General features: G+C 67.4%; 4 protein-coding genes across 4 annotated transcripts; 2 read left to right on the top strand and 2 right to left on the bottom strand.

Moving 5' to 3' along the window:
- Positions 1–3920: 3920 nt before the first annotated feature.
- LOC120758846 (mesoderm posterior protein 1-like) lies at positions 3921–5409 on the top strand. The gene is made up of 2 exons (XM_040077523.1): positions 3921–4919; positions 5296–5409. The coding sequence occupies exons 1-2, from the start codon at positions 3921–3923 to the stop codon at positions 5356–5358; spliced, it is 1062 nt and encodes a 353-aa protein (XP_039933457.1). The 3' UTR covers positions 5359–5409.
- A 1197-nt stretch (positions 5410–6606) lies between these two features.
- On the top strand, positions 6607–8873 carry LOC120758845 (gonadotropin-releasing hormone II receptor-like). The gene is made up of 4 exons (XM_040077522.2): positions 6607–6734; positions 7140–7678; positions 8099–8303; positions 8437–8873. The coding sequence occupies exons 1-4, from the start codon at positions 6692–6694 to the stop codon at positions 8871–8873; spliced, it is 1224 nt and encodes a 407-aa protein (XP_039933456.1). The 5' UTR covers positions 6607–6691.
- Positions 8874–9795: 922 nt separating this feature from the next.
- Positions 9796–12672, bottom strand: LOC120758844 (transmembrane emp24 domain-containing protein 3-like). The gene is made up of 3 exons (XM_040077521.2): positions 12154–12672; positions 11299–11547; positions 9796–10867 (listed from the first exon to the last, which is right to left on the bottom strand). Exons 1-3 carry the CDS (start codon positions 12670–12672, stop codon positions 10631–10633), a joined length of 1005 nt encoding a protein of 334 aa, XP_039933455.1. The 3' UTR covers positions 9796–10630.
- A 231-nt stretch (positions 12673–12903) lies between these two features.
- On the bottom strand, positions 12904–16154 carry ANKRD34C (ankyrin repeat domain 34C). The gene is made up of 3 exons (XM_040077404.1): positions 16052–16154; positions 15358–15526; positions 12904–15240 (listed from the first exon to the last, which is right to left on the bottom strand). Exon 3 carries the CDS (start codon positions 15196–15198, stop codon positions 13684–13686), a length of 1515 nt encoding a protein of 504 aa, XP_039933338.1. The 5' UTR covers positions 15199–15240; positions 15358–15526; positions 16052–16154; the 3' UTR covers positions 12904–13683.
- Positions 16155–25379: the final 9225 nt, after the last annotated feature.

Here is a 25379-nt window from a genome sequence, read left to right as displayed (position 1 = left end):
GCACCGGGGCAGCGCCTGGCTGTGTGTGTGGGTGCCAGGCTGAAGGGTGCTCCCAGCCCTGCCCACGTCCCGCAGTGAGGAACAGGGGAGCAGCGCTGCAGGGCGGCTTTAGCGAGGGTCCTGGTGCCTGCCCCATCCCGTGCGGCATGGCTGTGCCACTGACCCATGGATGTGCCACTGATCATGTGCCACCGACCCACGGCTGTGCCACCAACCCATGGCTGTGCCACTGACCCACGGCTGTGCCACCGATCAATGGCCATGCCACTGCCCCACTGCCCCACTGCCCCACTGCCCCACTGCCCCACTGCCCCACTGCCATGCCACCGTGCCCGTGTGGGCTCTGGGCAGGAGAGGGGCTGTGGCAGGAGCCGGGAAGATGAGTCTGGCTGCGGCCCAGGGATCGCTGAGCTGTGTGAGGCTGTGGGACACCCACCCTTGCACCCCCTGCCACCCACCCACCAGGGGACCGCAGGAGCAGGGGCTGGGCTGGGGAGGGTCTTTGGGTTCCTGGTGACGTGTGGTGCAGGAGTCCTGTGGTGCCCTGTGTCCGTCAGTCCTGCCCTGGGAGGCTCCAAGCAGCGGGTGGAAGCCATCCTGTGTCTGTGGGGAGGCTCCAGGGCTGGGTGTGGCTGGGAATTCTCTGAAGCTTTGGGGGTTCCCCGCAGCAGGGATGTGGGGGGGTGACCCCCAGGTCTCTAACCCCATCTCCGGACCCACAGGCACCTCTGGGGCGGTGCCCGCGGCAGGGCTGCAGAGAGGTGACCCCCAGGGACCCGTCCCCGTGCCGGGAGCCCCGTGCAGCTCCGGGAGGGTCCCCGCCGTGGGAGGCGACCCCCAGCCCGCAGCGCCGGGCGGAGGAGCATCGCGGGGCTCCGTGTCCTGGCAGCACCCCAGGCCCCGGGGGCACAGGGGACAGTGTCGGGGGGCCGCCCAGAGGTGGGCGATGTAGCGGTGGCGAGGCGCGGGGTCCCGGTCCTGGTGAGGGCCGGCCGCGCCGCAGCCGCAGCTTCCCCGTGGGACCCCCGCAGCCCCTTCCTGCCCCGAGGGGACTGTCCCGCAGCGGGGGCTCTGCCGGAGGAGCTGGGGCTGCGGCGCTGTGTCTGCCCGCGGCTGGGGGCTGTTCTGCTGGCCCTGTCTGGGGGTAACCCCGGTTCTTTTTGGGCCGGGGTGCGGGGCGATGCCTCCGCGCCCACCTGGAGCTACCGAGCTCCCCCAGCCTCTCCCCGCTCCGGGCGGGCGGCAGGAGCCTGGGAATGCCGGGCCCATTTGCAGAGGTGTCGGATCTGACTCCTCCGGTCCTTAATTGGCCCTGCCGGCGCTGGGAAGTGTGTGGGGACCCATTCACACGGCCGTGAGAGATGCTGACGTGCCGCCAGCCCCGCATCGCGCCGCAGCGCCGTGCCGGACGGCCCCGCACCGCACCTCCCCGCACGGCCGCTGCGCCGGCCGCAGCCCAGCCCGGGCCTTGACCTTCCATGGCCGGGACCCCGAGCCGCCAGCCCCGGCGCGGGGGCCGTGTGAGCTCGGGCTCAGACCCGCGGCCCGAAGGGGGTGCGCAGGGTGCTTGCGTGGGGGCCGGACTGCTCCCATCCCTGCGCTGCCCGTGCTGCTTCTGTCCCCGCAGGCACACGGGACGCAGCCCCGCACGGCCCCAGATAAACTGAGGTATCCGGGACCCACCGGGCTGTGCCCCTGATCGGCCTGGGGGTCCCGGTGCTGCTGCGGGTTGGGGTCCCCAGGGCGCTGGGGTGCACCGCGGTGGGTGCCAAACTCTTGAGGGTGCCCGGGACGGGGACTCCCGGTGCAGATGGGCTGAGGGAGAGCGGGGACCGAGGGGGGCTTGGCAGCAGCGACCCCAGCACCAGCCACAGGTCCCTGTGAGCGGTGCCCACCCCACGACCCCTGGAGATCACACAGGCGTCTGAGCCGGGAGGTGCCAGGGCAGGGCTGGCGGGTCCCCGGTGGGCACGGAGGTGTCCTGGGAGGGTCCCAGCAGGGCAGAGACCTCTCAGCAGCAGGGCTGGCGGCTCCTGGGGGCACAGCCTGGGCTGGGCACTGGCTGAGCTCTGTCGTGGTGCCCTGGCCATGGCTCCTCGTGGCCCTGCGCCCTCTCCGTTGATAGGGGCTGAAGGGATGGGAGGACGCCCCTGCTCCCCGGGGTGAGAGCTGTGCGGCATCCTGCAGTCACCAAAAATTGGGAATAAAACCCTCCAACCGTGTGATTTCAGTATTAGAGAGCAGCATTACTTTATTTCAGTGCTGGGTGTGCGGGGGGATATCTCCTACTACACACAGCACAGCTGGCTTACAGACTACTTTAAATCTTTGTAAGTTATTAATTACATTTCCCAAAAGTCATACGCGTATGCTAAACGTTCCCGCAAATTCTTTTGCAGATTTGTATCACTTTTTGGAGCTTATTTTCATAAGAGTAGGGGTCTTTTGAGGGTCTCTGGTGCTCGTTTGGGGAACACCCCATTCCTCAAATTATCCGATTTTGGTCATAGGCCTCCAAAAGAATTTCTTCTCTTTGAATACATCCCAGCTCTCTGGTCTGGCCAAGATACATCTTCTTACGGGTGTTGCTCAGGCCCACAGTCTTTAAGGCCACTTGCACACGTGAATGCAGGACTAAGCACTCTTGGCTGAGGCTAAAGGAATTCACGAGACTTAAACACGGTTCGTTACCACGAAAGATTTTCCCAGCACTGCGGGGGCTCTGACCCCGCGGCCGGGGCTGCCCCAGCCCTGCCAGCACTTGTCCAAACAGGGAGGTGGGAAGCGGCTGCGGCGGGTGCAGAACTCATTACCCGGGAGCTCATCAGCTAATGCGGCCCAGGAGGGGGCCGGGCGGGGGGAAGGGGCCGTGCCTGGCCCGGGCCAGGGGTGCAGACCCCCACCAGACACCCCTGCGCCCCCAGACCGGGCCCGGCTGTTGGAGCGGGGTTGGCACCGGTGGGATCGGTCGGGTCGGTGCCGGGCTCGGCTTGGATGCTCACGCAGGGTTTGGGGGTCCCGTGTCCCCAGCTGTATCCCCTCAGCTGTGCCCCCCAGCTCAGCGGGGATCCTGTGCCCCTCGTGCTCCCAGGGCCGTGCACACCCCGTTTGGGGGGTCCTGCACCCCGCCCTACCCGCGGGCTGTGCACACCGGCTTCGGGGGTCCCGTGCCCCCAGGTGTACCCCCGGACCAGGCTGTGCACGCAGCTCCGGGGCCCGTGCCGTGCCGTGCCCGCGTCCCCTTGCTCCCTGATGGATTTTCCGTCCCTCGGCGGGGCCGTTTCCCGGGAAACCTTCACACCCGGCGGCCCCGACACCTGCGGGGCCTGGGAACGCGCCGGGGGGGCTCCTCCCAGCGCCGAGCCCGGGCCCCGACACCCGCCCGTGGGGCTTCCACGGCTGCCACCGCCAGCTCTGGGCAGCCCAGAGGGGTCCCTCGAGGGGCAGCGGCACCCCCAAACCGGGTGAGGGATGGAGGGGTGTCCCACAAAGCCACAGGGGCAGGTCCCGGTCTGGGCTCCTGCTGCAGGGGCAGACGCGGGGACACGCCGCCGCGGACCCACTGCAAACCCCACCGAAGGCCCATCGGAGCCCCGCCGCACTCCCAGAGCACCCCCAGTGCAGGGCGAGCTGCTGCCCTGCTGCCGCTGCCCCGGCAGAGCCGCTGGGACCCGGCTGCAGCTCCCGTGTGGGTCCCAGCCCCGTCCCCAGCGCGGGGGCAGCGCCGAGCAGCTTCACACCTCTGGGGTGAAATTCGTCACCCCGTGTTCACAGCCGCGGCCCCCGGCCCCCCCCCCAGACCCCCGGCCTTTGAAGTGCTGCTCCTGCGGCCGCGAAGCGCCTCTTCACACCTCCGGCCCGGCATAAAGCCGGGGCGCCCGGGAGGCGCCGGCACACGGGTCCCAGCCTCCGGCCCCGCCATGGCCCACGGCCACACGCTGCCCGCCGCCGCCCCTCTGCAGGACTGGGGGGACCGCGGACCTCCGGACCCCCTGGGCTACAGCAGCAGCTCTCCCGCAGCGTCTCCCGACTCCTGCGGGCTGGCGTCCCCCGCCGCCGCTCGGGGACCCTGCCGCGGGCACGCTGCCCCCCGCCCCAGGGGCAGGAAGGGGGTGCGGGGCGGCGGCGGGGCGGGGGTCCCGCGGCAGAGCGCCAGCGAGCGGGAGAAGCTGCGGATGCGGCGGCTGGCGCAGGCCCTGCTGCGGCTGCGGCATTACCTGCCGCCGGCGCTGGCGCCCGCCGGGCAGACCCTCACCAAGATCGAGACCCTGCGCCTCGCCACCCGCTACATCGCCCACCTCTCCGCCCTGCTGGGGCTCGGCCGCGGGGCGCCGGCCCCCCGACACTGTCCCCTGTGCCCCCGGGGCCTGGGGTGCTGCCAGGACACGGAGCCCCGCGATGCTCCTCCGCCCGGCGCCGCGGGCTGGGGGTCGCCTCCCACGGCGGGGACCCTCCCGGAGCTGCACGGGGCTCCCGGCACGGGGACGGGTCCCTGGGGGTCACCTCTCTGCAGCCCTGCCGCGGGCACCGCCCCAGAGGTGCTTGTGGGTCCGGAGATGGGGTTAGAGACCTGGGGGTCACCCCCCTACACCCCTGCTGCGGGGATCCCCCCAGATGTACTTGGGGTTCCGAACATCGGGGTGGAGACCTGGGGGTCTCCCTCCTACATCCCTGCAACCGGAACCCCTCCAGAGGCGTTCGGGGTTTCCAACATCGAGACGGAGACCTGGGGATCACCCCTCTACGTGCCTGCAGTGGGGACCTCCCCAGGGCTGAGCAAGGCTGTCACCTGCAGCGCGTCCCCCTGGCTGACCCCTCCCCACTCTGCAGCGGCTGGGCCCCCCCCGGATCTCCCTGGCGATGTTCTGGACGTGGGACTGGTGCTGTCAGAGTTCGTGGGCACAGGGACAGTCACCCAGGTACGTGTGGCTGGGGCTGGGGTGACTCTCGGCATGGGGCAGGGGTCAACCCCCCTTGGGGTGGCCTCAGAGTCCTCTTGGTGCGGGGCTGTGCAGGAGCTGGTTCTGGGCTAACAACAGCCCATTGAATGGAGAGGGGAGCCCTGCTCTGTGCAGGGGGTTAGGTGGACTGCCCCCCATCTTTCCTGGTGCTTCCCTCCCTCATGTTTGTGGGGATCCCATTAGCGGGGATCCCACCAGTGGGGACAGAGTGGAGCCCGTTGTCCTGCTTGTCCCTGTCCAGGGGCACTTCCAGCGGCTGGGCTGTCACTGCCATGACCCCAGCCCTGCCTGCACCTCTGTCTGGCCGCTCACCCTCTCCCTGTCTGTTCCCCAGGATCTCTCTGCGGACCTGCTCTCGCTGTTGGAGGCTCTGCTCCCGCCAGAGCCCCGGCCCTGACCCAGATGAGTCCCCGGGCCTGGAGCAGACCCTGCCCCACGATGCCTGTCTGGACCCCCGCAGCCTGGGGACCCCCGCAGCCCCCGGCATCGCTGCAGGGAGAAGCTGCCCCGCCGGAGCCTGGAGCTGTGCTGGACGCGCCGGGCGGCGGCGGCCGGATGTGAATAAACCCTTGTGCCCTCTCTGAGTGTCCGTGTGGCTGTTCCCAGGAGCTGGGCAGGGGCTGGGGTTTGGCGTCCCTGGGCTCTCCTCGCCGGGCTCAGGGCTCAGCCCCCGCTCTGGGCCGGGCACCAGCTGGGAGAGCAACTCGGGGGGGTATCAGGAGAGATCCCCCCCTTGTCTTCCTGATCCCAGGCCGGGAAGGGGCGAGGATCCCCAGCACCCTCCAGATCCTGCCTTCCCACCTGGCAGTTCTGGGCCTGTGGGAGCTCCCAATGCAGGGTGAAATGTGTAGATTTGGGCTCCAGCTCGGTGTGGGGATGGCGCTGAGCCCACGGGCTGGAGAACCTGCCAGGAGCAGAGTGTGGGAGCCTGTGATGGGGACCCTAAGCCCCCAGCCCCCTTGGTGGCTCCCTGAAGTCTGGGGAACCCATTAGCAGGAGGGTGTTGGGACCCGGCAGCCATGTGCTAATGTATCAGGGGAGAATCCTCCCAGCTCTGGGGTCTGGGGTGAAGGGCGGGGGGTTAATGAACCCCGTGGAGTGTGAAAGGACTCTCTAATGAGGTTAATATCCTCTGCTGGGGCGCAGGAGGCGGGGGACAGAGCGGGGCACAAGCCTTTGAGGTGTAAAGCAGCCCCTGGCCCTGCCCTCTCCTGGGCTGCAGCCCCCGCTCTCCTCCCAGGGCTGAAGGGACCTGGGGCTGTGCTCCAGCCATGGGGATGAACACAGCCCGGGGGAGCACCTGGCAGTGCGGGGCTGGCAGGAGGGACCTGTGAGCCACCCAAACGCTGCACCTCACTGCAAGGAGCCCTCGTGTGCTCTGATACCTGGCAGCAGCAGTGCCAGATCTGGGCTGGGGGGCTCCCTCTGCAGCAGCGGGGCACATCCCACTGTCCATTCCTGCGTGTGAGCACCGCGCACGCTTACGTGTGTGTCCGTGTGCTGTGGGTGGCAGGGGAAGGACCGTGCTGTTCCGAGCCGCTGGCTACGTCAAGGACCCTTCAGAGCTGCCAAGGGCGCCCACGCCACAGCAGCGGAGCAGCAGCAGCAGCTGCAGGTGCTGCCTCCCTGCAGTACCTGCCCCGGTACCTGCCCGCTCCCCCTCGTGCCCCAGAGCAGATGCAGGAGCCCTCGGCACAGAGCCTGGGCACTGTGTGAGCATCGGCCCTGCCATGGCCTGGCTGCGGAACGCCAGGCAGGACACCCCGGACGCAGGTGAGGCGGGGGGAATGGGGTCTGGTCCTCGCTGTTGGGCTGGGTGGGGTCACCATCCCAGCAGAGATCGTGGGGGTGCTCCGGGCAGGGAGAGGGGCACAGCAGGGATGGCCGGGGCGGTGGTGCGTGTTGGGGTCAGCTGCCATTGTCTTCTCCCGCTGCGCTTGGTGCCAGGGACCCCCATAGCTCTGGGGGCATGGAGGGGCTCGGGGGCAGGAGGAGCAGGATGCAGAGAGCAGACAAGGACGGGATGCAGGGAAGTGGGCTCAGAAATGCGATGTGGGCACCGTGGCCCTGGGCAGGGGGCTCTAGGGGACAGGCCCCGCAGTGCTGAGTGCAGCCCGCCCCGCCCAGAGCCCCCACCTCAGGGTGCCCCTCACGCTGCCCCTGTGCCCGTTGTGGCAGGCTGGGGCCATCCAGACGTGGGAAACGGCAGCGCGGAGCCCCCCGGCATCGCTCCCCCCGAGTGGGGCTGCGCCTGGAGCCCCCCCGAGGAGAACGGCGAGGAGCCCCTGCGGCTGCCCACCTTCTCCCCCGCCGCCCAGGTGCGCGTGGCCGTCACCTTCGCCCTCTTCGCCCTCTCGGCCGGCTGCAACCTGGCGGTGCTGCGGGCGGTGGGGGGCCGGGGCAGCGGCCGGCGCCCCCACATCCGCCTGCTGCTGCGGCACCTGGCCGCCGCCGACCTGCTGGTCACCGTGGCGGTGATGCCGCTGGACGCCGTCTGGAACATCACGCTGCAGTGGCGGGCGGGCGACCTGGCCTGCCGCCTGCTCATGTACCTGCGGCTGCTGGCCATGTACGCCTCCGCCTTCGTCACCGTGGTCATCAGCCTGGACCGGCAGGCCGCCATCCTGCGCCCGCTGGCCATCGCCCGCGCCCGCGCCCGCAACCGCGCCATGCTGCACGCCGCCTGGATCCTCAGCGCGGGGCTGGCCGTGCCACAGGTACCCACCCACCCCGGGGGTCCCCCCGGCCCCCGGGACCGACCCCCGCCCGGCCCGGTGTCTGGGGACGCTGCCTGGGCTCAGCGCCGGGGCTGGCGCCGCTGTGTGACCGCAGGGTGGGCACGGAGAGCCCCGTGGGGTGGGCACGGAGAGCCCCGTGGGGTGGGCACGGAGAGCTGGCAGCGGAGTGGCTGTGGCGGTGATCCCCCTCACCCAGCTCTGCCCCACACCGCCGGCGGTGCCCCCCGGCCCTGTCAGTGCGGAGCGGAGCCGGTGCAGGGGCGATATCAGCCCCCACCACAGGCTGGGTCTGTCCCTGTCCCTGTCCCTGTCCCTGTCGGTCTGGGGGTCCCCGCTTTGGCCTCCCTCCCTCGGGAGGCGCAAACCCCCATCACCCCACGCCGCCCCTCCGGTGTCCAGCTGTTCCTGTTCCACACCATCACCCTGCGGCCGCCGCACAACTTCACCCAGTGCACCACGCGCGGCAGCTTCCCCCGGCCCTGGCAGGAGACCCTCTACAACATGGTGGGCTTCTCCTGCCTCTTCCTGCTGCCGCTGCTCATCATGGTCTGCTGCTACGCCCGCATCCTGCTGGAGATCTCCCGCCGCATGGGCTCCGGCCTCTGTGAGTGCCAGGCACCCGGACACGGCCCCGCGCCCAGGGCAGGTCCTGTCTGGAGCTCCGCAGGGACGCCTTTCCCCGGGGCGCGGGGTCCCCGTCCCAGCCGGGGTTTCCCCTCACTGCTGCGCCCCTGCAGTCTCCTCGCAGGACGCGTCGCTGCGCTGCTCCCGGAACAACATCCCCCGAGCCCGGCTGCGGATGCTGCGGATGAGCCTGGTCATCGTCTCCTCCTTCATCCTCTGCTGGACCCCCTACTACCTGCTGGGGCTCTGGCACTGGTTCTGTCCCCGCGTCATGGAGAAGAGGATCTCGCCGGCCCTCACCCACATTCTCTTCATCTTTGGCCTCTTCAACGCCTGCCTGGACCCCATCACCTACGGGCTCTTCACCATCCCGCTCCGGGGCCGCTGGGGCTGCCCGTGCAGGCACGGCCCCCCGGCCCGGCCCCCCTCCCCGGCCACCGGCTCCTTCCGCTGCTCGGCCTCCTCCCTGCCACCCCGGCGGGGAGCCCAGGCGGGGCAGAGGTGCCGAGGGGCTGCCAGGGACGCATCCTGTCACAGCAGCTCGCTGTGAGACCAGCGGGAGCGCCGGGCTGCTCGGGGCAGGGCGGTCTGGCAGCAGGATGACCCGCTCAGCACAGGCCCGGGGGCGATGGAGCGATGCTGATCTCTCTCCCTGAAGTGCCTCTGCGGGTTGGGCTGGTGGGGGTGCCCCCGTCCCCTCTCCCTTCTCTGTCCCTCAACAGCAATAAAACGTCCCACGGCCACCTCTCGTCTCTCCCGTGTCCCCTGGTGTCCCCAGAGCCAGCACCCTGACCCACCGGGGTCACAGCTGCCCCTGTCCCCACCACGGGTGGCTCAAGAGTCCCCGGGAAGGGGCGGACTCGGGGCCATCCACAGCCCGGCCAGGGCTGGGTGCTCCCGTCCCCGCTCATCCCCACAGGGCTCAGTGTCCCAGTGGGCGCAGGGCCGGTCCCTGCCGGCCAGCGCCGGGCTGGTGGCAGTCCCAGGGTGCTGCTGATGTGGGCTCTGCTCCAAACAGGAGCTCCTGGCTCCTGCCCAAGGCTGTTGGGAGGCACACAGGGCCAGCTCTCCCGCCTGCAGCAGCTGCCCCAAGGCCGGCGCTGACGGAGCCAGCGCGGCTGCTGGGGCCCGGAGAGGCGGCGAGGGCTGGGGCTGCCTGGGCCCCTCACTGCCCCCAGCACCAGGAGAACTGCCCTGGCAGCCCCCCGGCCTCAGGGAAGGGACCCCAGAGCTGGGCTCTGCCTGTGGGTCCCCACTGGCCCTGGGCTGCCTCGTCCCCTCAGGCCCCACTGCCCAGTGGGAACCTCCACAACCCTCTGAGAGCAGGGCTGGCACAGGCAGCGCTCTGCTCCTGCTGAGGGGTCTCTGGCTCCAGCCTCTGGTCCTGTGCCAGGAGCAAGCCCAGCTGGTGCGGGCAGGGGGGCAAGGCAGGAGGGCAGGAAGGAGCTGTGCCCAAAAACCGCAGTGCCAGCCGTGCTTGCAGGGATTTATTTGAAAGTGGTAAAGGAAAAGTCTGGTGGAGTTGCTTCAGCTCTGAAAAATGATCTCACGCCTGCTTGAGGGCTGGAGGGCCAGCACACCAGTCACTCCAGGGGTCTTGTGGGGGTCTCCATTTTGTGGGGCTCAGGGGAATGAGGGGCTGCAGTCCCAGGTGTGCGTGGGTCCTCTGTGCTTCTGGGGCAGGGATGGGGCTTCCTCGACGCGGGGATGTGTGAGGGGGCTGAGTCTCGTGTGAGTATGAAAATATCACCCGGTACGGGCACACCACCTGCTGCCAGCCTGAGGAATGCTGCGAGGGGAGGAGCTGGTAGAGCCACGGATCTCCCAGCAAAAACCCTTCCCTTGTTGGATGCTGCTGTTGCTGCGGCCCCGCTGCTGGGAGCACCCAGCCGGCCACAGGACGAGTGGGGTGCAGACAGAGCTGGGTGCCCACGGGCAGCTGTCCTGGGGCTGGCAGCCCTGCGTGGGTGCCAGGTGGGCCAGCGCTGCCCCATCCCCTTGGTGGCTGCACGGGGCACCGAGGGGCAGCGCGTGCTCATCGCAGTCACGAGGGTGCCCCGGTGCTGATGTGTCCCACCCGCTTCCCAGAGGGGCCAGAGAACAGGGACAGGGTGGCCAGGCGAGGGGACAGGGTAGGTGGGGCGATGGCAGGGGGAGGCGATGCCGGGGGACCCCGGTACTTGGGTGCCTGTCACCCAGCTCGGCAGCGCCACGTCCCCCCTGCTCCCACCAGGACCGGAGGGAAAGTGCGAGCGCGGGCCCGCAGCCGCGCCGCTCCCCGCTGCGCTCGGGCACAACGCAGCAGCTCTAGCTGCCAGCTCCGCCGCTGCTGGGCCTCTTCTCGGTGAAGAAGCTCTTGAGCAGCATCACCTGCCCGATGCTGACCACGAAGAGGATGAGGGTTTCCCCCACTGACCAGTAAGAGACGCGTCCATGGAGCTCCTCAGCCCTGCTCCGGTCCTGCGCCTCCCGCAGCCGGTAGTGGGTCTGGGAGTCGATCACCGCGTTCAGCATCTCGTGGATGGTGACACAGGCGGATTCCATCTGGGGGACGAGGACAAGAGCTCCCTGTCGCTCCTGACGCGGCACAGGCTGAGGGAGCCCAGGGCCGTGCCAGGACACTCAAGAGCAGGACGGCAGCGTCTGTTCCCTGTCAGAACCCACCCAGGGGGGTTCCCCAGTGGGACAGCACTGAGATGCCCAGCCCAGAGGCTCACAGCAAGGGCTGGAGTGGCTGATGCAATTCCCTCACGTGGGATGGACACGGGCTGCTGCAGACAGGGGAGCCAGCACAGCCCCCCCGAGCCGGGCGAGGATGTGGTGTGCGCCGGGGCTGCGGGCTGGCGGTTGGCACTTCTGCATCCAGCGGAGGAGGAAGGGGACGAGTCCCCAACTGCCATCCCGCAAGGCTGCTTGGGGGCTGCAGCAGGACCCTCCCGCCCTCCCTCCCTCCCTCCCTTTCTCCCGGGACCCACCTGTGTCAGGGCAGTGACGCGGTTGTTCATGCTGGGCAGGATGGGCGGCTCATCGCCCACCTGGAAGTCGAAGTAGACAATTTTGTGGGAGAAGGTGGAGAACTCGTTGCCGAAGCAGAAGGTGTAGACGCCCTTGACCTCGGTGTGGTGCGAGAAGCTGTCGTACTGCTTCTTGGTCTCCTGGTAGATGATCTTGCCGTTGGGGTCCTCCACGTAGCAGTCCACATCATAGTGTCCCCCGCTGATCACCTGTGTATCACACGCACCTCAGATGGTGGCACACGCCAGGCAACGTGGCAAGGGCCCCCTGGCCCTGCCCAGCCCCACAGCTCTGTGAGAGGCCAGCGGGCACCAAGCCCATGGGATGGGCCCAGGCCAGGGGAGCCCTGGGGAACATGTGCACCAAAGTGCCAGCAGCTCAGGGGGTGCCCATGGCTCAAGTGGGGTGTCTGGAGACAGGGACAGCCCTCGTGACCCAGGTCAGGGGCATCTGTGGCTGATGTGAGCACTCTCAGGTGGGCACTGCTGGGCGTGGGGCTGGGAACGGCTCCGAGCGCAGCACGGAGGGAGCTGGGGTGTGCACGGGAGGAGGGAGCTGCAGCCCTGCCTGGGGCTCTGCAGGGCACAGGACGGGAGCGTGAGCAGAGGCAGCGGCACACAAATGGGCAGGGCTGTGGGCAGCGGGGCACGGGCAGCGGGACACGGCAGGCACATGGGCACGGGCGAGACACGGGCACCGGGGCACAGGGACGGGGCACAAACGGGGTGCGGGCGGAGGAGCCCTGGCAGGGGTACGGGCGGGGGGCGCAGGCACGGAGCGTGCAGGGCTGCAGGGAGGTACAGGCAAGGTGGTACCTGGTAGTCGAGGGTGAACTTGATGCCGCTCTCCAGCTCCTGGTGGAAGCAGCGCTGGGCGCTGTCGGGCAGCTCCAGCGTCAGCTCCGTGCCGCCGGCCCCCAGCGCGCCCAGCAGCGCGGCCAGGCACAGCGTCCGCAGGGCAGCACGCACCGCGCCCGGCATCGCCCCCCGCACCGAGCCCGGCACCGGCACCGGCACCTCCCCGCACCGCCCCGCACGGCCCCCGCAGCGCACCGAGCCCGGTACCGGCACCGGCACCGGCACCTCCCCGCACCGCCCCGCACCGCCCCCCTGACGTGGCGCTTCCGCTGCGAGCGGGGCGGGGCGCGGGCGGCACCTCCGGCCCCGGGGCGGGCACCGCGGGGATCCCGGGAATGTTGCACCGACCCCGGCATCCTGGGAACCCTCCGGCACCTCCGGCCCCGGGGCGGGCACCGCGGGGATCCCGGGAATGTTGCACCGACCCTGGGGACCCCCCGGCACCTCCGGGCCGAGCGCTCCGGGAACCCCGGGCATCCCCTCGGCGCTCCCGGGGACCGCCCTGGCCCGGCGGCCGGTGCCGGGTCCACGCGAGATCAGCCTCCGTCCACAGCTGAGCGCTTTATTAATGCAGGGCAAAACCAGCGCAAAAGTCTCCGCAGGGCCACGGCGTCACCCCAACACCTGCCCCTGCTCCCCCACGCAGTCTCGTGGATAAACGCGTTCGCGGAGGGATGGAATCCGCCGGCAGCAGCGGCACTCGGCCCGTCCGCGGGGCTGGGGGCTCCCCGAGCGGGGCAGGCAGCACAGCGGGGTCCTGCCTGCGGCTTTCCCGGGGGGATGAATTCAAGGGGACAGCCCTTGCCACCCTCGGTCACCCCTTGCTCCCCGCCGCTGGCGGAGGTTTTCCACGCAGCCGGGCCGGGAGCGGCTCGGGGGCTCGGCGCTTCTTGAGTTCGGAGCTCCTCGGCGTGCTGGGGAATGAACCCCCTAAAGTTCAGACGCTTCAGAGAAGAGACAAACCCGTCCCGGCCCACAGCCGACGGGGCTGCAGCGGTGCCGGGTGAGCTCAGCCGCTGGAGCTCCGGAGCGCTCGGGAATCTCGGAGGCGGAGGATTGCGAGGATTGTCTCCGTCTCCCGCTGCAGGACAGCACCGGCACGGTCCGTGGCTGGACGGGTGCTCCCACTCCTCCAGCCCCCGCAGTACCGAGCCCCTTCCCCTCCCGGAAAGCACTTCATGAACGCCTCGGCCCCAGAGATCACCCCCGGGGCTCCGGGAGGGGACTCGGTGAGAGAACCAGCAGGATGAAGACAAGCGGATTGCAGCTAGTGAGGAATAAGTGATCCAGGTGGGATCCTTGGCACGGAGCTTGGCGGTCCAGGATGGTGGGGGATCGATCTCCCCGTCAGCCCGCTCCCGATTCAGCTCAGGGCCGCACCCCCTGGCCACCAGCGTGTCCCCGGAGCTCGCTCTGTGTGGGAACCGCCCCGTTTCTGCAGGGGCAGCCCGGCGGCCGCCGCCTCCCCGTGAACAAACGGTGGCACGGCTACTGCGCCACGACCTCCTCAAAATCGGAGAGGTGCCGCAGCTGCTCCGCCTGCATGGAATGTCTGCGGAGCAGCTTCCTGTGGGCTCTCAGGTCACCCCGCCTGGGTGAGCTGGGCGTGAGCGGCACCAGCGGCTTCAGCCCAGCAGCCAGCGGGGAGGGGGCTTTGCTGGAGCCAATGTCAGGAATCGGGGGGTTGGGGTTCACATTCAAGGGGGGCAGATATCCTGGCCTGGTGTGGGAGATGTGGTCCAGCAGCAGGGTCCCGGACCCTCTCCTCTCCAGCATGCCGGGCGGCCGGCGCCGGCCGGTGCTGGGCGATGCGCTGGCGCTGCCGGAGGGAGAGTCGCAGGAACCGTCCAGCGAGGCCAGCTGGGACCCGCTCAGCTTCCTCCTCTCCGACGGCCCCCTCCCCGCCTCGGTGACCTGGGAGTCCCCGTCGTGCTCGGTGCCTGGCCTCCACCGGTGTGGAGCGTCCTTCCCTGCGGCCGGGCTGGCGCTCTCTGGCTCCTCTGGGACCGTGCTGCTCCGGGGCAGGCACGGGTGGGTGCCTGGGCTCTTCTCGTGGGTGGCTTTCCGTGCCAGCGGCCCCAGTGCCTGCTCATCCACCGGAGGGAAGAGAGAGGGGTCTCTTCCCTTGCTGCTGCTGCTCCGGCTGAGGGAGGCCTTTTTGGAGAGCGAGAGGTCTCCCATGCCCGCGACGACCTCGCCGTCAGCGCGGAGCCGCGTGTCGTCGTGGTGACTGGAGGCCGCCAGCACCGAGGGTGCCACCAGACCCCACGGCTCTGAGCGCAGTCGCTTCAGCCGGGGCAGGTGGGCTCTGCGGGCAGTGCCAGCTCTCTGGCCTGGGGAGGGTGGCTCGGTGTCCCCGGCGTGCGAGGGGCGTGGGGTGACAGCGCTGCTCTCCTCGGCAGGGGAGGGTGCTGCGACGGGAGCTTTCAGGTGCGCACTGGAGGGGGCTGCGCCCTCCTCGAGGGGAGCCCTGTCCTTGAACTCCAGCGCAGGGGCGACGTTCAGGTACTGCTTGGCGGTCTTGGTGCCGGAGGCCGATGTGTCCATGGTGATGATGATCACCTCCTTCCCCTTGGCTCTGCAGGCGTTCAGTAGGTGCTGCAGCACAGCCTGGTCCTCGGCATTGATGGCGTGGACCAGCGCCGAGGCTCCTGAGTGGTCCTCCAGGCTGGGGTCCGCCCCGCTCTCCAGCAGCAGGGACACCACGTCCCCCCCGGCCCCTCGGATGCAGGCGTGCATGAGGGCGGTTTTCCCAGACTTGTCCTGGATGTTGGGGTCGGCTCTGTTGTCCAGCAGGTACTTCACCATCTTGGCCTTGTGGATGCTCTGCTGGTCAACGTGCGTGGTGATGCAGGCCACCATCAGCGCCGTCTCCCCCTTCTCGTTGCTCTCGTTGATGTAAGCCCCCCCTTCCAGCAGCAGCCGGGTCAGCCGGAGCCGGCCGAGCCACACGGCCTTCAGGAGGGAGTTGCCCCCCAGCTCCAGCTCCGTCGCTTCATCCATGGCTGCTGCTTCCCGCTGGGCGAGGGCAGCGGCGGCTGGCGGCTGTGGGGGGAACCGCGGAGAAGAGGTGAGCCCCACTGCTTTGTCCCTGCCTTCCCGGGGTGCCGTGCTCTGGGCACTGCCCCACATCCCGCTGTCCCTCTGGCCGCGTCCACCCACCTTGTGCGGGGAGCTGCCCCGGTGCCTCGGTTTCCCCAGGAGACCGGAGGGCTTCTGATGCTCTCCACCCCTCTGCTCCGTCTGGGGGGCCACAACGCGAAACCCGCCGGAGACTGCGTGAACTTCCCTGATGGCTTCCTGGGCTGGAGCCGGGATCTCTGCTTCCTCACTGCCGGAGGGAAGGAGAAACAGCCACAGTCGTGCTGTCTGTTGTGTTTCTACTGCCCCCTGCTTCTACCGCCACACTGACCCCCGCTGCCGCCCACTGCTGCCGCCCCCTGCTCCCTGTCTCACTGCTCAGAGCGTTCCTGGAGCCCTGATCCGCCAGTGCCCCCAGAGTTGCAGAGGGCACAAGCCCCCGGCCCTTCGCCACCCCTCCGTGCCCTCCATGGGGATGCTGCGGCCCCTGGACCTGCGGTCACTGCTCCCAGTGCTCCCAGTGCTCCCAGTGCTCCCAGTGCTCCGGGCCCCTCCCAAAGGCACCCACGGTACCGCTCCCCGCCCGTCAGCTCCCCACTGCCCCTTCCCGCGGGGACCCCTCGGCCCCGGGGGATTCCCTGGCCTCGGTTCTCCCCCGTCCCTCGGGGGCTGGTGCCCCCCTGGCCCCTCCGAGCCGCGGCCACCGCGCTTCCCTCCCGCCGCCCCCGGCTGCGGTGGCGGTGCTGGGGTGCGGCAGCAGCCCCCGGCCCGCTACCTGCTGCCCGTGTCCGGTGCCACTCTCCGCTGCCGCTGCCCCGTGCCCGGCGCCGCTGTCGGTGCCGGTCGGTGGAGCCGGTGCTCGGCTGCCGGTGCCGGTACCCGGCGCTGCGCGAGGAGGAGGGCGCGGGAGGCGGCGCGTCCGCCCGCAGGTGGGTGCGGGGAGCGGCGGGCGGGGGTGTCCGTGTGTCCGTGTGTCCGTGTGTCCGTGTGTCTGTGTGTCCGTGTGTCCGTGTTCGAGTGTCCGTGTGCAGGGGGCAGCAGGGGGCTGTGTCCCTGTGTCCGTGTGCAGGGGGCTGTGTCTGTGTGTCTGTGTGTCCATGTGTCCGTGTGCAGGGGGCTGTGTCTGTGTGTCCATATGTCCGTGTGTCCGTGTGTCCATGTGTCCGTGTGTCTGTGTGTCCGTGTGTCCATGTGTCCGTGTGCTGGGGGCAGCAAGGGGCTGTGTCCGTGTGTCTGTGTGCAGGGGGCTGTGTCCGTGTGTCCGTGTGTCCGTGTGTCCATGTGCAGGGGGCTGTGTCCATGTGTCCGTGTGCAGGGGTCCATGTCCGTGTGTCCGTGTGTCCGTGTGTCTGTGTGTCCGTGTGTCTGTGTGTCCATGTGTCCATGTGCAGGGGTCCATGTCTGTGTGTCCGTGTGTCCGTGTGTCCATGTGTCCATGTGCAGGGGTCCGTGTCTGTGTGTCCGTGTGTCCGTGTGTCCGAGTGTCCGTGTGTCCGTGTGTCTGTGTGTCCATGTGTCCGTGTGTCCATGTGTCCGTGTGTCCGTGTGTCCGTGTGTCCGTGTGTCCGTGGCCCGTGGTGGGGGCTGTGAGGGCAGGGTGTCTTTGCCCCCCGGCGCAGAGCGGGGTTCTCTGTGTGCAGGGCCGGGGCGCGAGTGCCGCTGCTCCGGGGGCTCCCCACAGCCCGAGCCCCTCTGAGCCCACAGCTGTCCGCCCTTGCAGCAGGGGGAGTCACGGCCGCCCCGAGCCCCCTGGGATGTTCGTGGCTCCGCGGCGTGAGCGCGCATCTGGCGGAGCCTGAGGGCACACCTGGAGCGCCCCGTGCCCTGCAGGAGAAGCCGGGCCCCCTGTGTCCGCTCCCCAGGCACAGCTGCCCTCAGTGCCCGGCGATGTGCCGCACAAGCAGCAGCGTGCTGCCTCCCTGGCCCCCCTCTGTCCCCAGACCTCGCAGCCGGGCAAGAACCTGCTTCCCAGCAGCTTCCTCCACTTTCCTTGGTCTCTTCCGGAGCAGTCCCAGCAGAAAGATGGAATTTGGGGGAAGAGGGAAACGGTCACAGATGCCCCCGATCGCTGCCCCGAACCCTCAAGGTTCTGCGCTTCTGCAAACCTTCACAGCTGTGGGGATGTTTGTCATCACACCCTCTGTACCACATTAACATTTGGGGAAATTTCTCCTGTGATTAATAAAATATAATCTAACATTGCAGCGCTCTCCGTTCAGAGATGATGATGACAATGAGGATCAGAGCCAGCAGGGAAATTAACTCAGTCTTATGATGTTAGGGAGTATTTGGCAAACCTTTCGGCAGGTTCCTCCTGACTTGGTAACGCAGACACTCGGCAGTACCTCCCTAAACTGGCCACAAACCCCCCAAAAATGTGTTTGTCTGTCCATCTTCTGATGCACGAGCACGCCAGTTTACTTGTCGAAAAATAAACACACTAACTCCTAAGAGCAAGGTAATACAAACACCTTAACGAAATAAACGTCTAAGAAATAAACTCCCGAAAGCCACAAATTTAGAGGAGTCCAGCTGTGGTGGCAGGAGCAGCCCAGGCTGCCCGACTGCAGCTCCAGAGGAAGCCAGAGGGTCCCCCCAGCTGAGGGGGGTCTGCTCTGCTCCCGGGGCGCCGCAGCACGGGTCAGGGAGGAGGTGGGGAAAGAGGGAAGGCCGCTGCTCCCGTGGCTGTCACCCCAGGCTGGCTGATCCTGCTGGACAGCAGGAATGCTCTATCCTTGAGGGTGTTAAAACACAGGAGTTCCCTTTCCCGCTGCTCCAGCCTGGACTCACCGGCTTCAGGTGTCCATGGGGCGGGAGAAGCCCCAGCGGGGAGGGGCCATGGCGATGCCAGCTCCGTAATGCCAGTCCTGGGAGCTGGAACCTCTCTGGAGGGGAGCGGGAACGGCCCCTGCCTGCTGCAAGAGGGCCTCAAACCTGCCCCAGCCGTGCCCTGGCTTTGCAGAGCCAATGTGTCCACCTATCTTCATGCCCCTTGTCTTCCTCACCGGTATCTCTGCCATCCCTGAGGATGCCATGGCAACGGGGCCGCAGGGATGGCTGCTGGAGAAGGCTGCAGCTCTGTGCAGGGCTCTGAGCCGTGGGTTTGATCTCAGCAGTGCCCGTGCAGCCTTGGGGACCGCAGCATGGGGTCCAGACACCAGCAGTCTGGGACAAAACTGGGATGAGGTGGCTTTGAGGTAGCTTTGAGGTGGCTTTGAGGTGGCTTTGAGGTGGTTTTGAGGTGGCTGGGTGCCACCACGGGGTGCTCTGTGCGCACCAAACAGCCCTGGCAGGTGGGGAGGGCTGGGCAGTGCCTGGGAGTGCTCTGGTGGCACCAGTCCCCTGTGGCATGGGTGGTACTGGCACCCAATTCCTCACCGGGGCAGGACAGAGAGGGGCAGAGGTGACAGAACTGTGTCACTGAGGAGAACAGCAGAGATGCTGGATGCTTGGTGGGGCCATCCCAGCACATTCCCACCTGGATGGGCACCCGGGGAGCTGTCAGCCCTTTATTGGAGCCTGCTGAGGTTATGGTTAGAGCCTGGCCCAGCCTGGAGGAGGGGGAGCTGCGTTCTGGGACGGTGACGGCGCTGTCTGGTCTCTGTGGGGTGCAGCTCTGGTTCCCAGGGCATTCCAGGGGCTGCAGTGGTGCCTCGAGGGGCTGAGATTGCAGGAGCAGGGACAGGATGGCAAGGGGCTGATGTTCTCCTCAGCCCCAGAGGAGCTGCAGCCCCCGGCTGAGCAGAGCTGGCTCTCTCTTCTGGGGATGGGTCTTGTCCCAAAGTCCCGTCCTTGGCTCCCCTGGCGCCTTTGGGCTGCGGGCTCGGGCACAGGTGGGTGCCAGTGCAGGGCTGAACCAGCCCCGTGTCCCCGGAGGCAGCCGGTGCTGGCAGGGTTTATTTTGGGTGCTCTGCCGAGGGCTGTGTGAATTCTTCCTGACAGCTCATCCGTGCACGGCCGCCGATCACCGCTACAGGCACCCTGCCCGGGGCTGAGAGCAGTGTCCTGGGGGGAACAGATGCCCCTGCTGCTGCTGCTGCCCCTGCTGCCGCTGCTGCTGCTGCCCCTGCTGCCCCTGCTGCTGCCTCGGGCACAGCCCAGGCCCCTCGACCCACGGGACACAGCCCACCAGAGCTCAGCCCCCTCCTGGGGTTTCGTGGAGGAGAGGGTCCAACCATGCCCGCAGCACCTCATTTCCCCCTCCGAGCTGAGCAGAGCTGGAGCCTGGGTCAGGATTGTACCTGCTTTAATTGGGACCCTGATTTGTCCTGCTGGAAAAATGAGTGTGCCCGAGATGGATCAGCTAAAATCCGCCATGTCAGTGGTCATGCAGTGCCACACGCTGCTGGTCCCTGTCCCCTCCGGCCCCTGGCTTTGGCAGGACAGGTGAGCTGGCTGTGGTGAGACGTTGCCCAGCACAGCAGCACCCTGGGGAAGCAGCAGCTCACCGCAGCCCGGGGCACCGGGAGTGAGGGGTGCAGCAGGTGTGCGTGTGACCCCACGTCCCGTGGCATTGCTGGGGCACGGGGGGCTGGCACAGGTCCCTGGGACCAGAGTGGGTGTCCAAGGGGACCTGAAGTGGGTGATGCAGAGGGTGATGATGCAGCGGGTGATGCAGCGGGTGATGCAGCAGGTGATGATGCAGCAGGTGATAACGGTGGGTGATACAACGGGTGATGCAGTGGGTGATGCAGTGCTTCTGGAAGAGCCTGCATCACCCAAAAGCAGCTGCATCATCACGGGGAGCGGCTCTCACGTCTCTATAGCAACCGTGGGGTAAAAATAGTGCAGCAGCTTTAGGGAGCTGTCAGGGGCTGGCAGGGATTGCTGCTGGGATGGGTGCGTGGGGAGCACAGGCTCAGCAGGGAGCAGGGGCTCAGGCACAGCTCCCCGTGCTGCCACGAGCTGCTGCCCTGGCAGGGCTGCTCTGGGGCCTTCGACAGCCGAGGGGAGGAGGGAACAGAGTGTGGGGCTCTGGGTGTGGGACTGAGGGTGTGGGGCTCCAGGTGTGAGGCTCCAGGTGTGGGACTGAGGGTGTGGGGCTCCAGGTGTGAGGCTGCAAGTGTGGGGTTCAGGTGTGGGGCTCAGGGGTGTGGCTCCAGATGTGGGGCTCAGGTGTGGGTCTCAGTTGTGGGTCTCAGGTGTGGGGCTCAGGTGTGTGGCTCAGGTGTGGGGCTCAGTTGTGTCTCTCAGTTGTGGGTCTCAGGTGTGTGGCTCAGTTGTGGCTCTCAGTTGTGGGTCTCAGGTGTGGGTCTCAGGTGTGGGTCTCAGTTGTGGGTCTCAGGTGTGTGGCTTAGTTGTGGGTCTCAGGTGTGTGGCTCAGGTGTGTGGCTCAGGTGTGGGTCTCAGTTGTGGGTCTCAGGTGTGGGTCTCAGGTGTGGGTCTCAGTTGTGGGGCTCAGTTGTGGGGCTCAGGCGGTACGCACAGCAGCACAGAGCCCCTGACTGCTCCTGCACACACTCCCAGCCTGTCCCCTGTGCCTGTCCTGGCTCCGGGTGAGGGGACGGTGACAGCTCCTTGCACAGCAGGGTCTGGGGGCGCAGGGGTGCGCAGGATTCCCCGTGCCCCCATCACGCCTGCGCTCTCACTGCCGTGAGCCTGGATCGAGGCCGGATCTGTGTCGGACCAGCAGCTCTGTGGCTGCGCCGGCCGCCGTGGCCTCACAGGTGGCTGTGCCTGCTGTCCCCTCTCCGGGCTGGGGACTTCCCTGCCCGTCTGAGGCTTCAACAGAGTTTCGACCTTTCCTGTAAGCGGCAGGGTCTGGAGATGGGTGGGACAGGGATCTCTGCAGACTCTGCTCCGCAGCGTGGGGAGTTGGTTTGACTCAGACTGAGGAATTGTGGAAAGGTGTGAGAATGGGGTTGTGGTGGTCTGTGCCTCTGAGCAGCCCGAGCCGCCCCCCTTTGGTGGCATTTGCTCATTTGCTGGCCCTTGGAGAGGGACAGCTTCCATCCCTGGGGCGCTGAGCGCTGGGCTTGGGGAGCTGGGCTGTGGGAGCGGGCAGGACGCAGGTGAGGGGCCCTGGGGTCTGTGGGGCCCTGGGATCTGTGGGGCCCTGAACCCTCCTCCCTCACCGGGAGCAGGGCCAGGAGCTGTCCCGGTGGGCAGAGGGGCAGGGGATAATGTTCCTGTCCCTGTCCTCCCTCGGCTCCTCGTGCCCCCGTGTCCACCACGGGACCCCCAGGTACCCTGTTCCTCCCTCCTTCCCCCTCCCACTCCTGCAGCGGCTGTTGCCTTGACAACACATCTCTGTCCCTGCGCTCCTCCATGGTTTTCCCTCTGCCATCTGCACGTTCTTGTCCCTCCACGGTGGGCTGCTCCCCTGGGTGTGCTCCAGAGGGGCGGCAGAGAACCCCTCACATCAAAGGGCCCTTGGGACGGGGTGGAAATCCCCGGATCCTGGCAGGAGGGACTGAATATCTGTGGGTGGTGGCGGAAGATGAGGCCGCTTGTGCTGTAACGGGTGAATCACCGAATCCCAGAATGGTTTGGGTCGGAAGGGACCTTAAAAGCCCTTCTCAATCCCGGCCCTGCCGTGGGCAGGGACACCTCCCACTGTCCCAGGTGCTCCAAGCCCTGTCCAGCCTGGCCTTGGGCACTGCCAGGGATCCAGGGGCAGACACAGCTTCCTGACAGGCATAGAAGGGATGGAGTGGCGATGCAATTTGTGTGATTATTTGCCAATTAAAACGAGAGCGTGCTGTGATGGGGCAGGGAGAAGAAAATGCTCGGACTCTCTGGGCACTGTGTTTATTGCTTGTGACAATGGGCAGTAAATTCCTTTTGGTCTGGGGGGTCCTTCTGGGGGTTCTCTGGTTTTTGGACAGGTGATTCCCTGCTCTGAGCTCCTGGAATCAGTGCTGCGGCTCCAGTGCTGGCAGGGCACGGGTGCTGAGGTCCAGGGTGTGCCTTGCCCTGGGATGGGGATGCAGACCGCAGCCCTCACCCAGCACTGTCCTGTATTTTCTTAACATCATTAAGCTACGTTTTATAAATATTCATGGCAAGAAAATCAATGCAAAAATATTCCATTCTCTCATTTGGCTTTTTCAGTTTTAGCAACTTGTTTTCTCTCGAGGAGCCGTGACAATGCTCTTTGGGTTGTGTTTAACTGCTAATTCTGCTGAATCCCCACAGGGAACAGGAAAACGTCAGTGCCTGGGAATGGCAGAGGTGAGGGGCTCCAGGCTGAACTGGAGGTAGAGCCCAGGATCTGGGCAGCTGGATCCTGACTCAGCCAAAGCTGAGGGATGAAATGACTTCAGCCTGGAGAAGGGAAAGATCTGGGAAGACCTTAGAGCTCCTTCCAGGGCCTAAAGGGGCTCCAGGAGAGCTGCAGAGGGACTGGGGACAAGGGATGGAGGGACAGGGAATGGTTCCCACTGCCAGAGGGCAGCGATGGATGGGCGATTGGGCAGGAATTGTTCCCTGAGGGTGGGCAGGCCCTGGCACAGGGTGCCCAGAGCAGCTGTGGCCGCTCCTGGATCCCAGGGCCGGGTTGACAGGGCTTGGAGCAGCCTGGGACAGCGGGAGGTGTCCCTGCCACGGCAGGGGTTGGAACGCGATGAGCTTTAAGGACCCAAACCACGCCGCAGCCTCTGCCCCGAGCTGTGCCGGCAGGGGAGGAGAGGCGCTGGGCGGGGGCAGGGGGAGATCCCAGTTCGCACTCCGCGGAGGGTGTCGGAGGAGGACGGACCCGCGTCCAGGGACAGAGCAGGGCGATAACCCGCGATCAGCTGCGCTCCCCCGCGGCCCCGGGCTGAGCGGCGCTGCGCCGTGCCCGGGCTCGGTGCCACCGCCCTTCCCACCCGTGCAGCCCCCCGGGGACCCCCGGCCCGCCTGCGCCCTGCTGGGGGCTCGGCTGCGCCCTCGCCGTGTCCCGTGTCCGTGGGGTGTCCCCGAGCCCCGGAGCCCCGCGTCCCCGCCGCTGCAGCGGTGCCAGCGCCTGTGGCACTGCTGGGGACGAGAGGGGACGGCGACAGGAGGGACGGCGACACGAGGGACGGCGACACGAGCAGGGCCTGGGCACACGCGTGTCCCGCGGCCGCCCCTCGCCCCGTGCCGGCCCCGGCTGCCCCGAGGGCCGCGCCAGCTTTAATATCAATGCTGAGCGAAATTTCCTGGTGCGGCTTTCATGTCCGCCGGGACACTTATGAAATATCCGGCTGCTGTTTTTTTCTGGAGAACTGGAATTTCCTATTCGGGACTTTAATACCGGAGCTGCGTGCCCGGGGCGAGCGGCGGCTGCCGGCCCAGCCATCGCCCCCCGGGCCGGGCGCTGGGGCCGGCGCGGGGAATTCGGCTGCCTCAGGAGTTTTCCGGCGGCGCTAAGCCGTCCTTTCACGGCTGATCACCCCACCTGCCGCCGGGGAGAGCCGAATACACTCTGACAGCCCGCCCGCGGCTGTTTGCAGAGGGATCACACGAGGTCCCGGCCCCCCCGTGAACCCCTCATGCTGCCAGAACGCCGGCGCTCACATCTGGGGCTCCTGGAGGCTCCGGCCGCTCACCCCATCCGTTTCAGGGTTCCCGGTAGCTTCGGGCAATCACCCAGGCCAGTTTGGGGCTCCGGGAAGCTCCCGGTGCCCTCAGAGCAGCCCCCCAGTGCCCAGGGATGCCCCGGTACTGTCCCTTGACCAGCCCACGGTGGGACGGGCGGGACGACCCTTCTCTTCCCTCCCGTCATTGTGTGGGTCCGCCGCCACCTCCACAGCTCCCTGGGCAGCGGGAGCAGCCGGAGGGGCTGCGTGGGCTGTGTGTGGAGCACTCCCGGGACCCCCGAGCGCTCCGAGCCCCTTGGTGCCAGCCCCCGCCGCCGGGTGCCCAGAGCTGGGGCGCGGCGGGGTCACATCCTGCCCCCCTAGGCTGGGCCCGGAGTCACCGAGGGCGACAAAAACCATCGACGAGGGGTGACCGAGCCTGTCCCAAACACTGACCCTTCCCTCTCTGCGCCGAGAGGACGCTCGGGTTCCACGGCTGCGGCAGAGCCCTCAATCCCGGCCGTGGCGGAGGCAGCGTGGGGACACGGGCAGTGGGGACAGTCCCCAGGGCACAGCCCGGCTGTCCCCAGAGGGCTCCAGGAGAACAGGGAGCCGTGCCTGGCGCTGGCGGTGCGGCCACCAGGTGAGCCCGGGGGGCCGAGGCGCCCGCAGCTGGGCTGCGCCTCGGAGTCAGCGTATGGGGCCAAGATCAGGAGCAGGAGGGTCTGGGTTTAGGGGTGCATCCTTAGGGTCTGGGTTTAGGGGTGCGTCTTTAGGGTCTGGGTTTAGGGGTGCATCCTTAGGGTCTGGGTTTAGGGGTGCGTCTTTAGGGTCTGGGTTTAGGGGTGCATCCTTAGGGTCTGGGTTTAGGGGTGCATCCTTAGGAGACAGTTTTAGGGGTGCATCCTTAGGGGATGGGTTTAGGGGTGCGTCTTTAGGGTCTGGGTTTAGGGGTGCATCTTTAGGGGACAGTTTTAGGGGTGCATCCTTAGGGGATGGGTTTAGGGGTACATCCTTAGGGGATGGGCTTAGGGGTCCATCTTTAGGGTCTGGGTTTAGGGGTGCAACCTTAGGGGGCAGTTTCAGGGGTGCATCCTTAGGGGATGGGTTGAGGGGATGGGTTTAGGGGTGCATGTTTAGGGGGCGGCTTTAGGGGTGCATCCCCTCCCCAGGCCAGCCTGTGCGTGCAGCTCCTGACACGGAGCTGCTCCTCCACTTCGGTCCCTGCCCTGATGCCTGCACCGGGAAATTGAAGGGGATCTGGGGCCCCCTGAGTTTCAGGGGTCCCGCTGCAGCCTTTGTCAAGCAGCAGGGCGTGCGGGGAGCTGCAGGGGAGTTCTGTGGGGGCGGCAATGATTTGGGGAGCCCCGTGGCGCTGCAGCAGTGGCTGGCTGTGGGGTCATGTGGGGCCAGGGCAGCCCTGGGGTTTGGGCCGTGCAGCCGATGGGCCCCAGCCGGGCCAGGCTCTATCCCCTATGGAGAGAAACCTCCTCCCTGTGCTCTTTCCTCTCCACCCTGCCACACACCCATGGACGAGCACCCCAGAACTGGAACACTCTGCAAAACTCTTCAGCGGAGGCGGGAAAGACCTGACTGATGGGAATAGCTGGAAAACTGGGAAAA

The sequence above is a fragment of the Hirundo rustica genome, chromosome 13 (genome assembly GCF_015227805.2).
Source record: "Hirundo rustica isolate bHirRus1 chromosome 13, bHirRus1.pri.v3, whole genome shotgun sequence".
NCBI classification, from domain to species: domain Eukaryota; kingdom Metazoa; phylum Chordata; class Aves; order Passeriformes; family Hirundinidae; genus Hirundo; species Hirundo rustica.
Note: the sequence above shows the minus strand (reverse complement) of the source record. Positions and strands in the feature narration are given on the sequence as shown.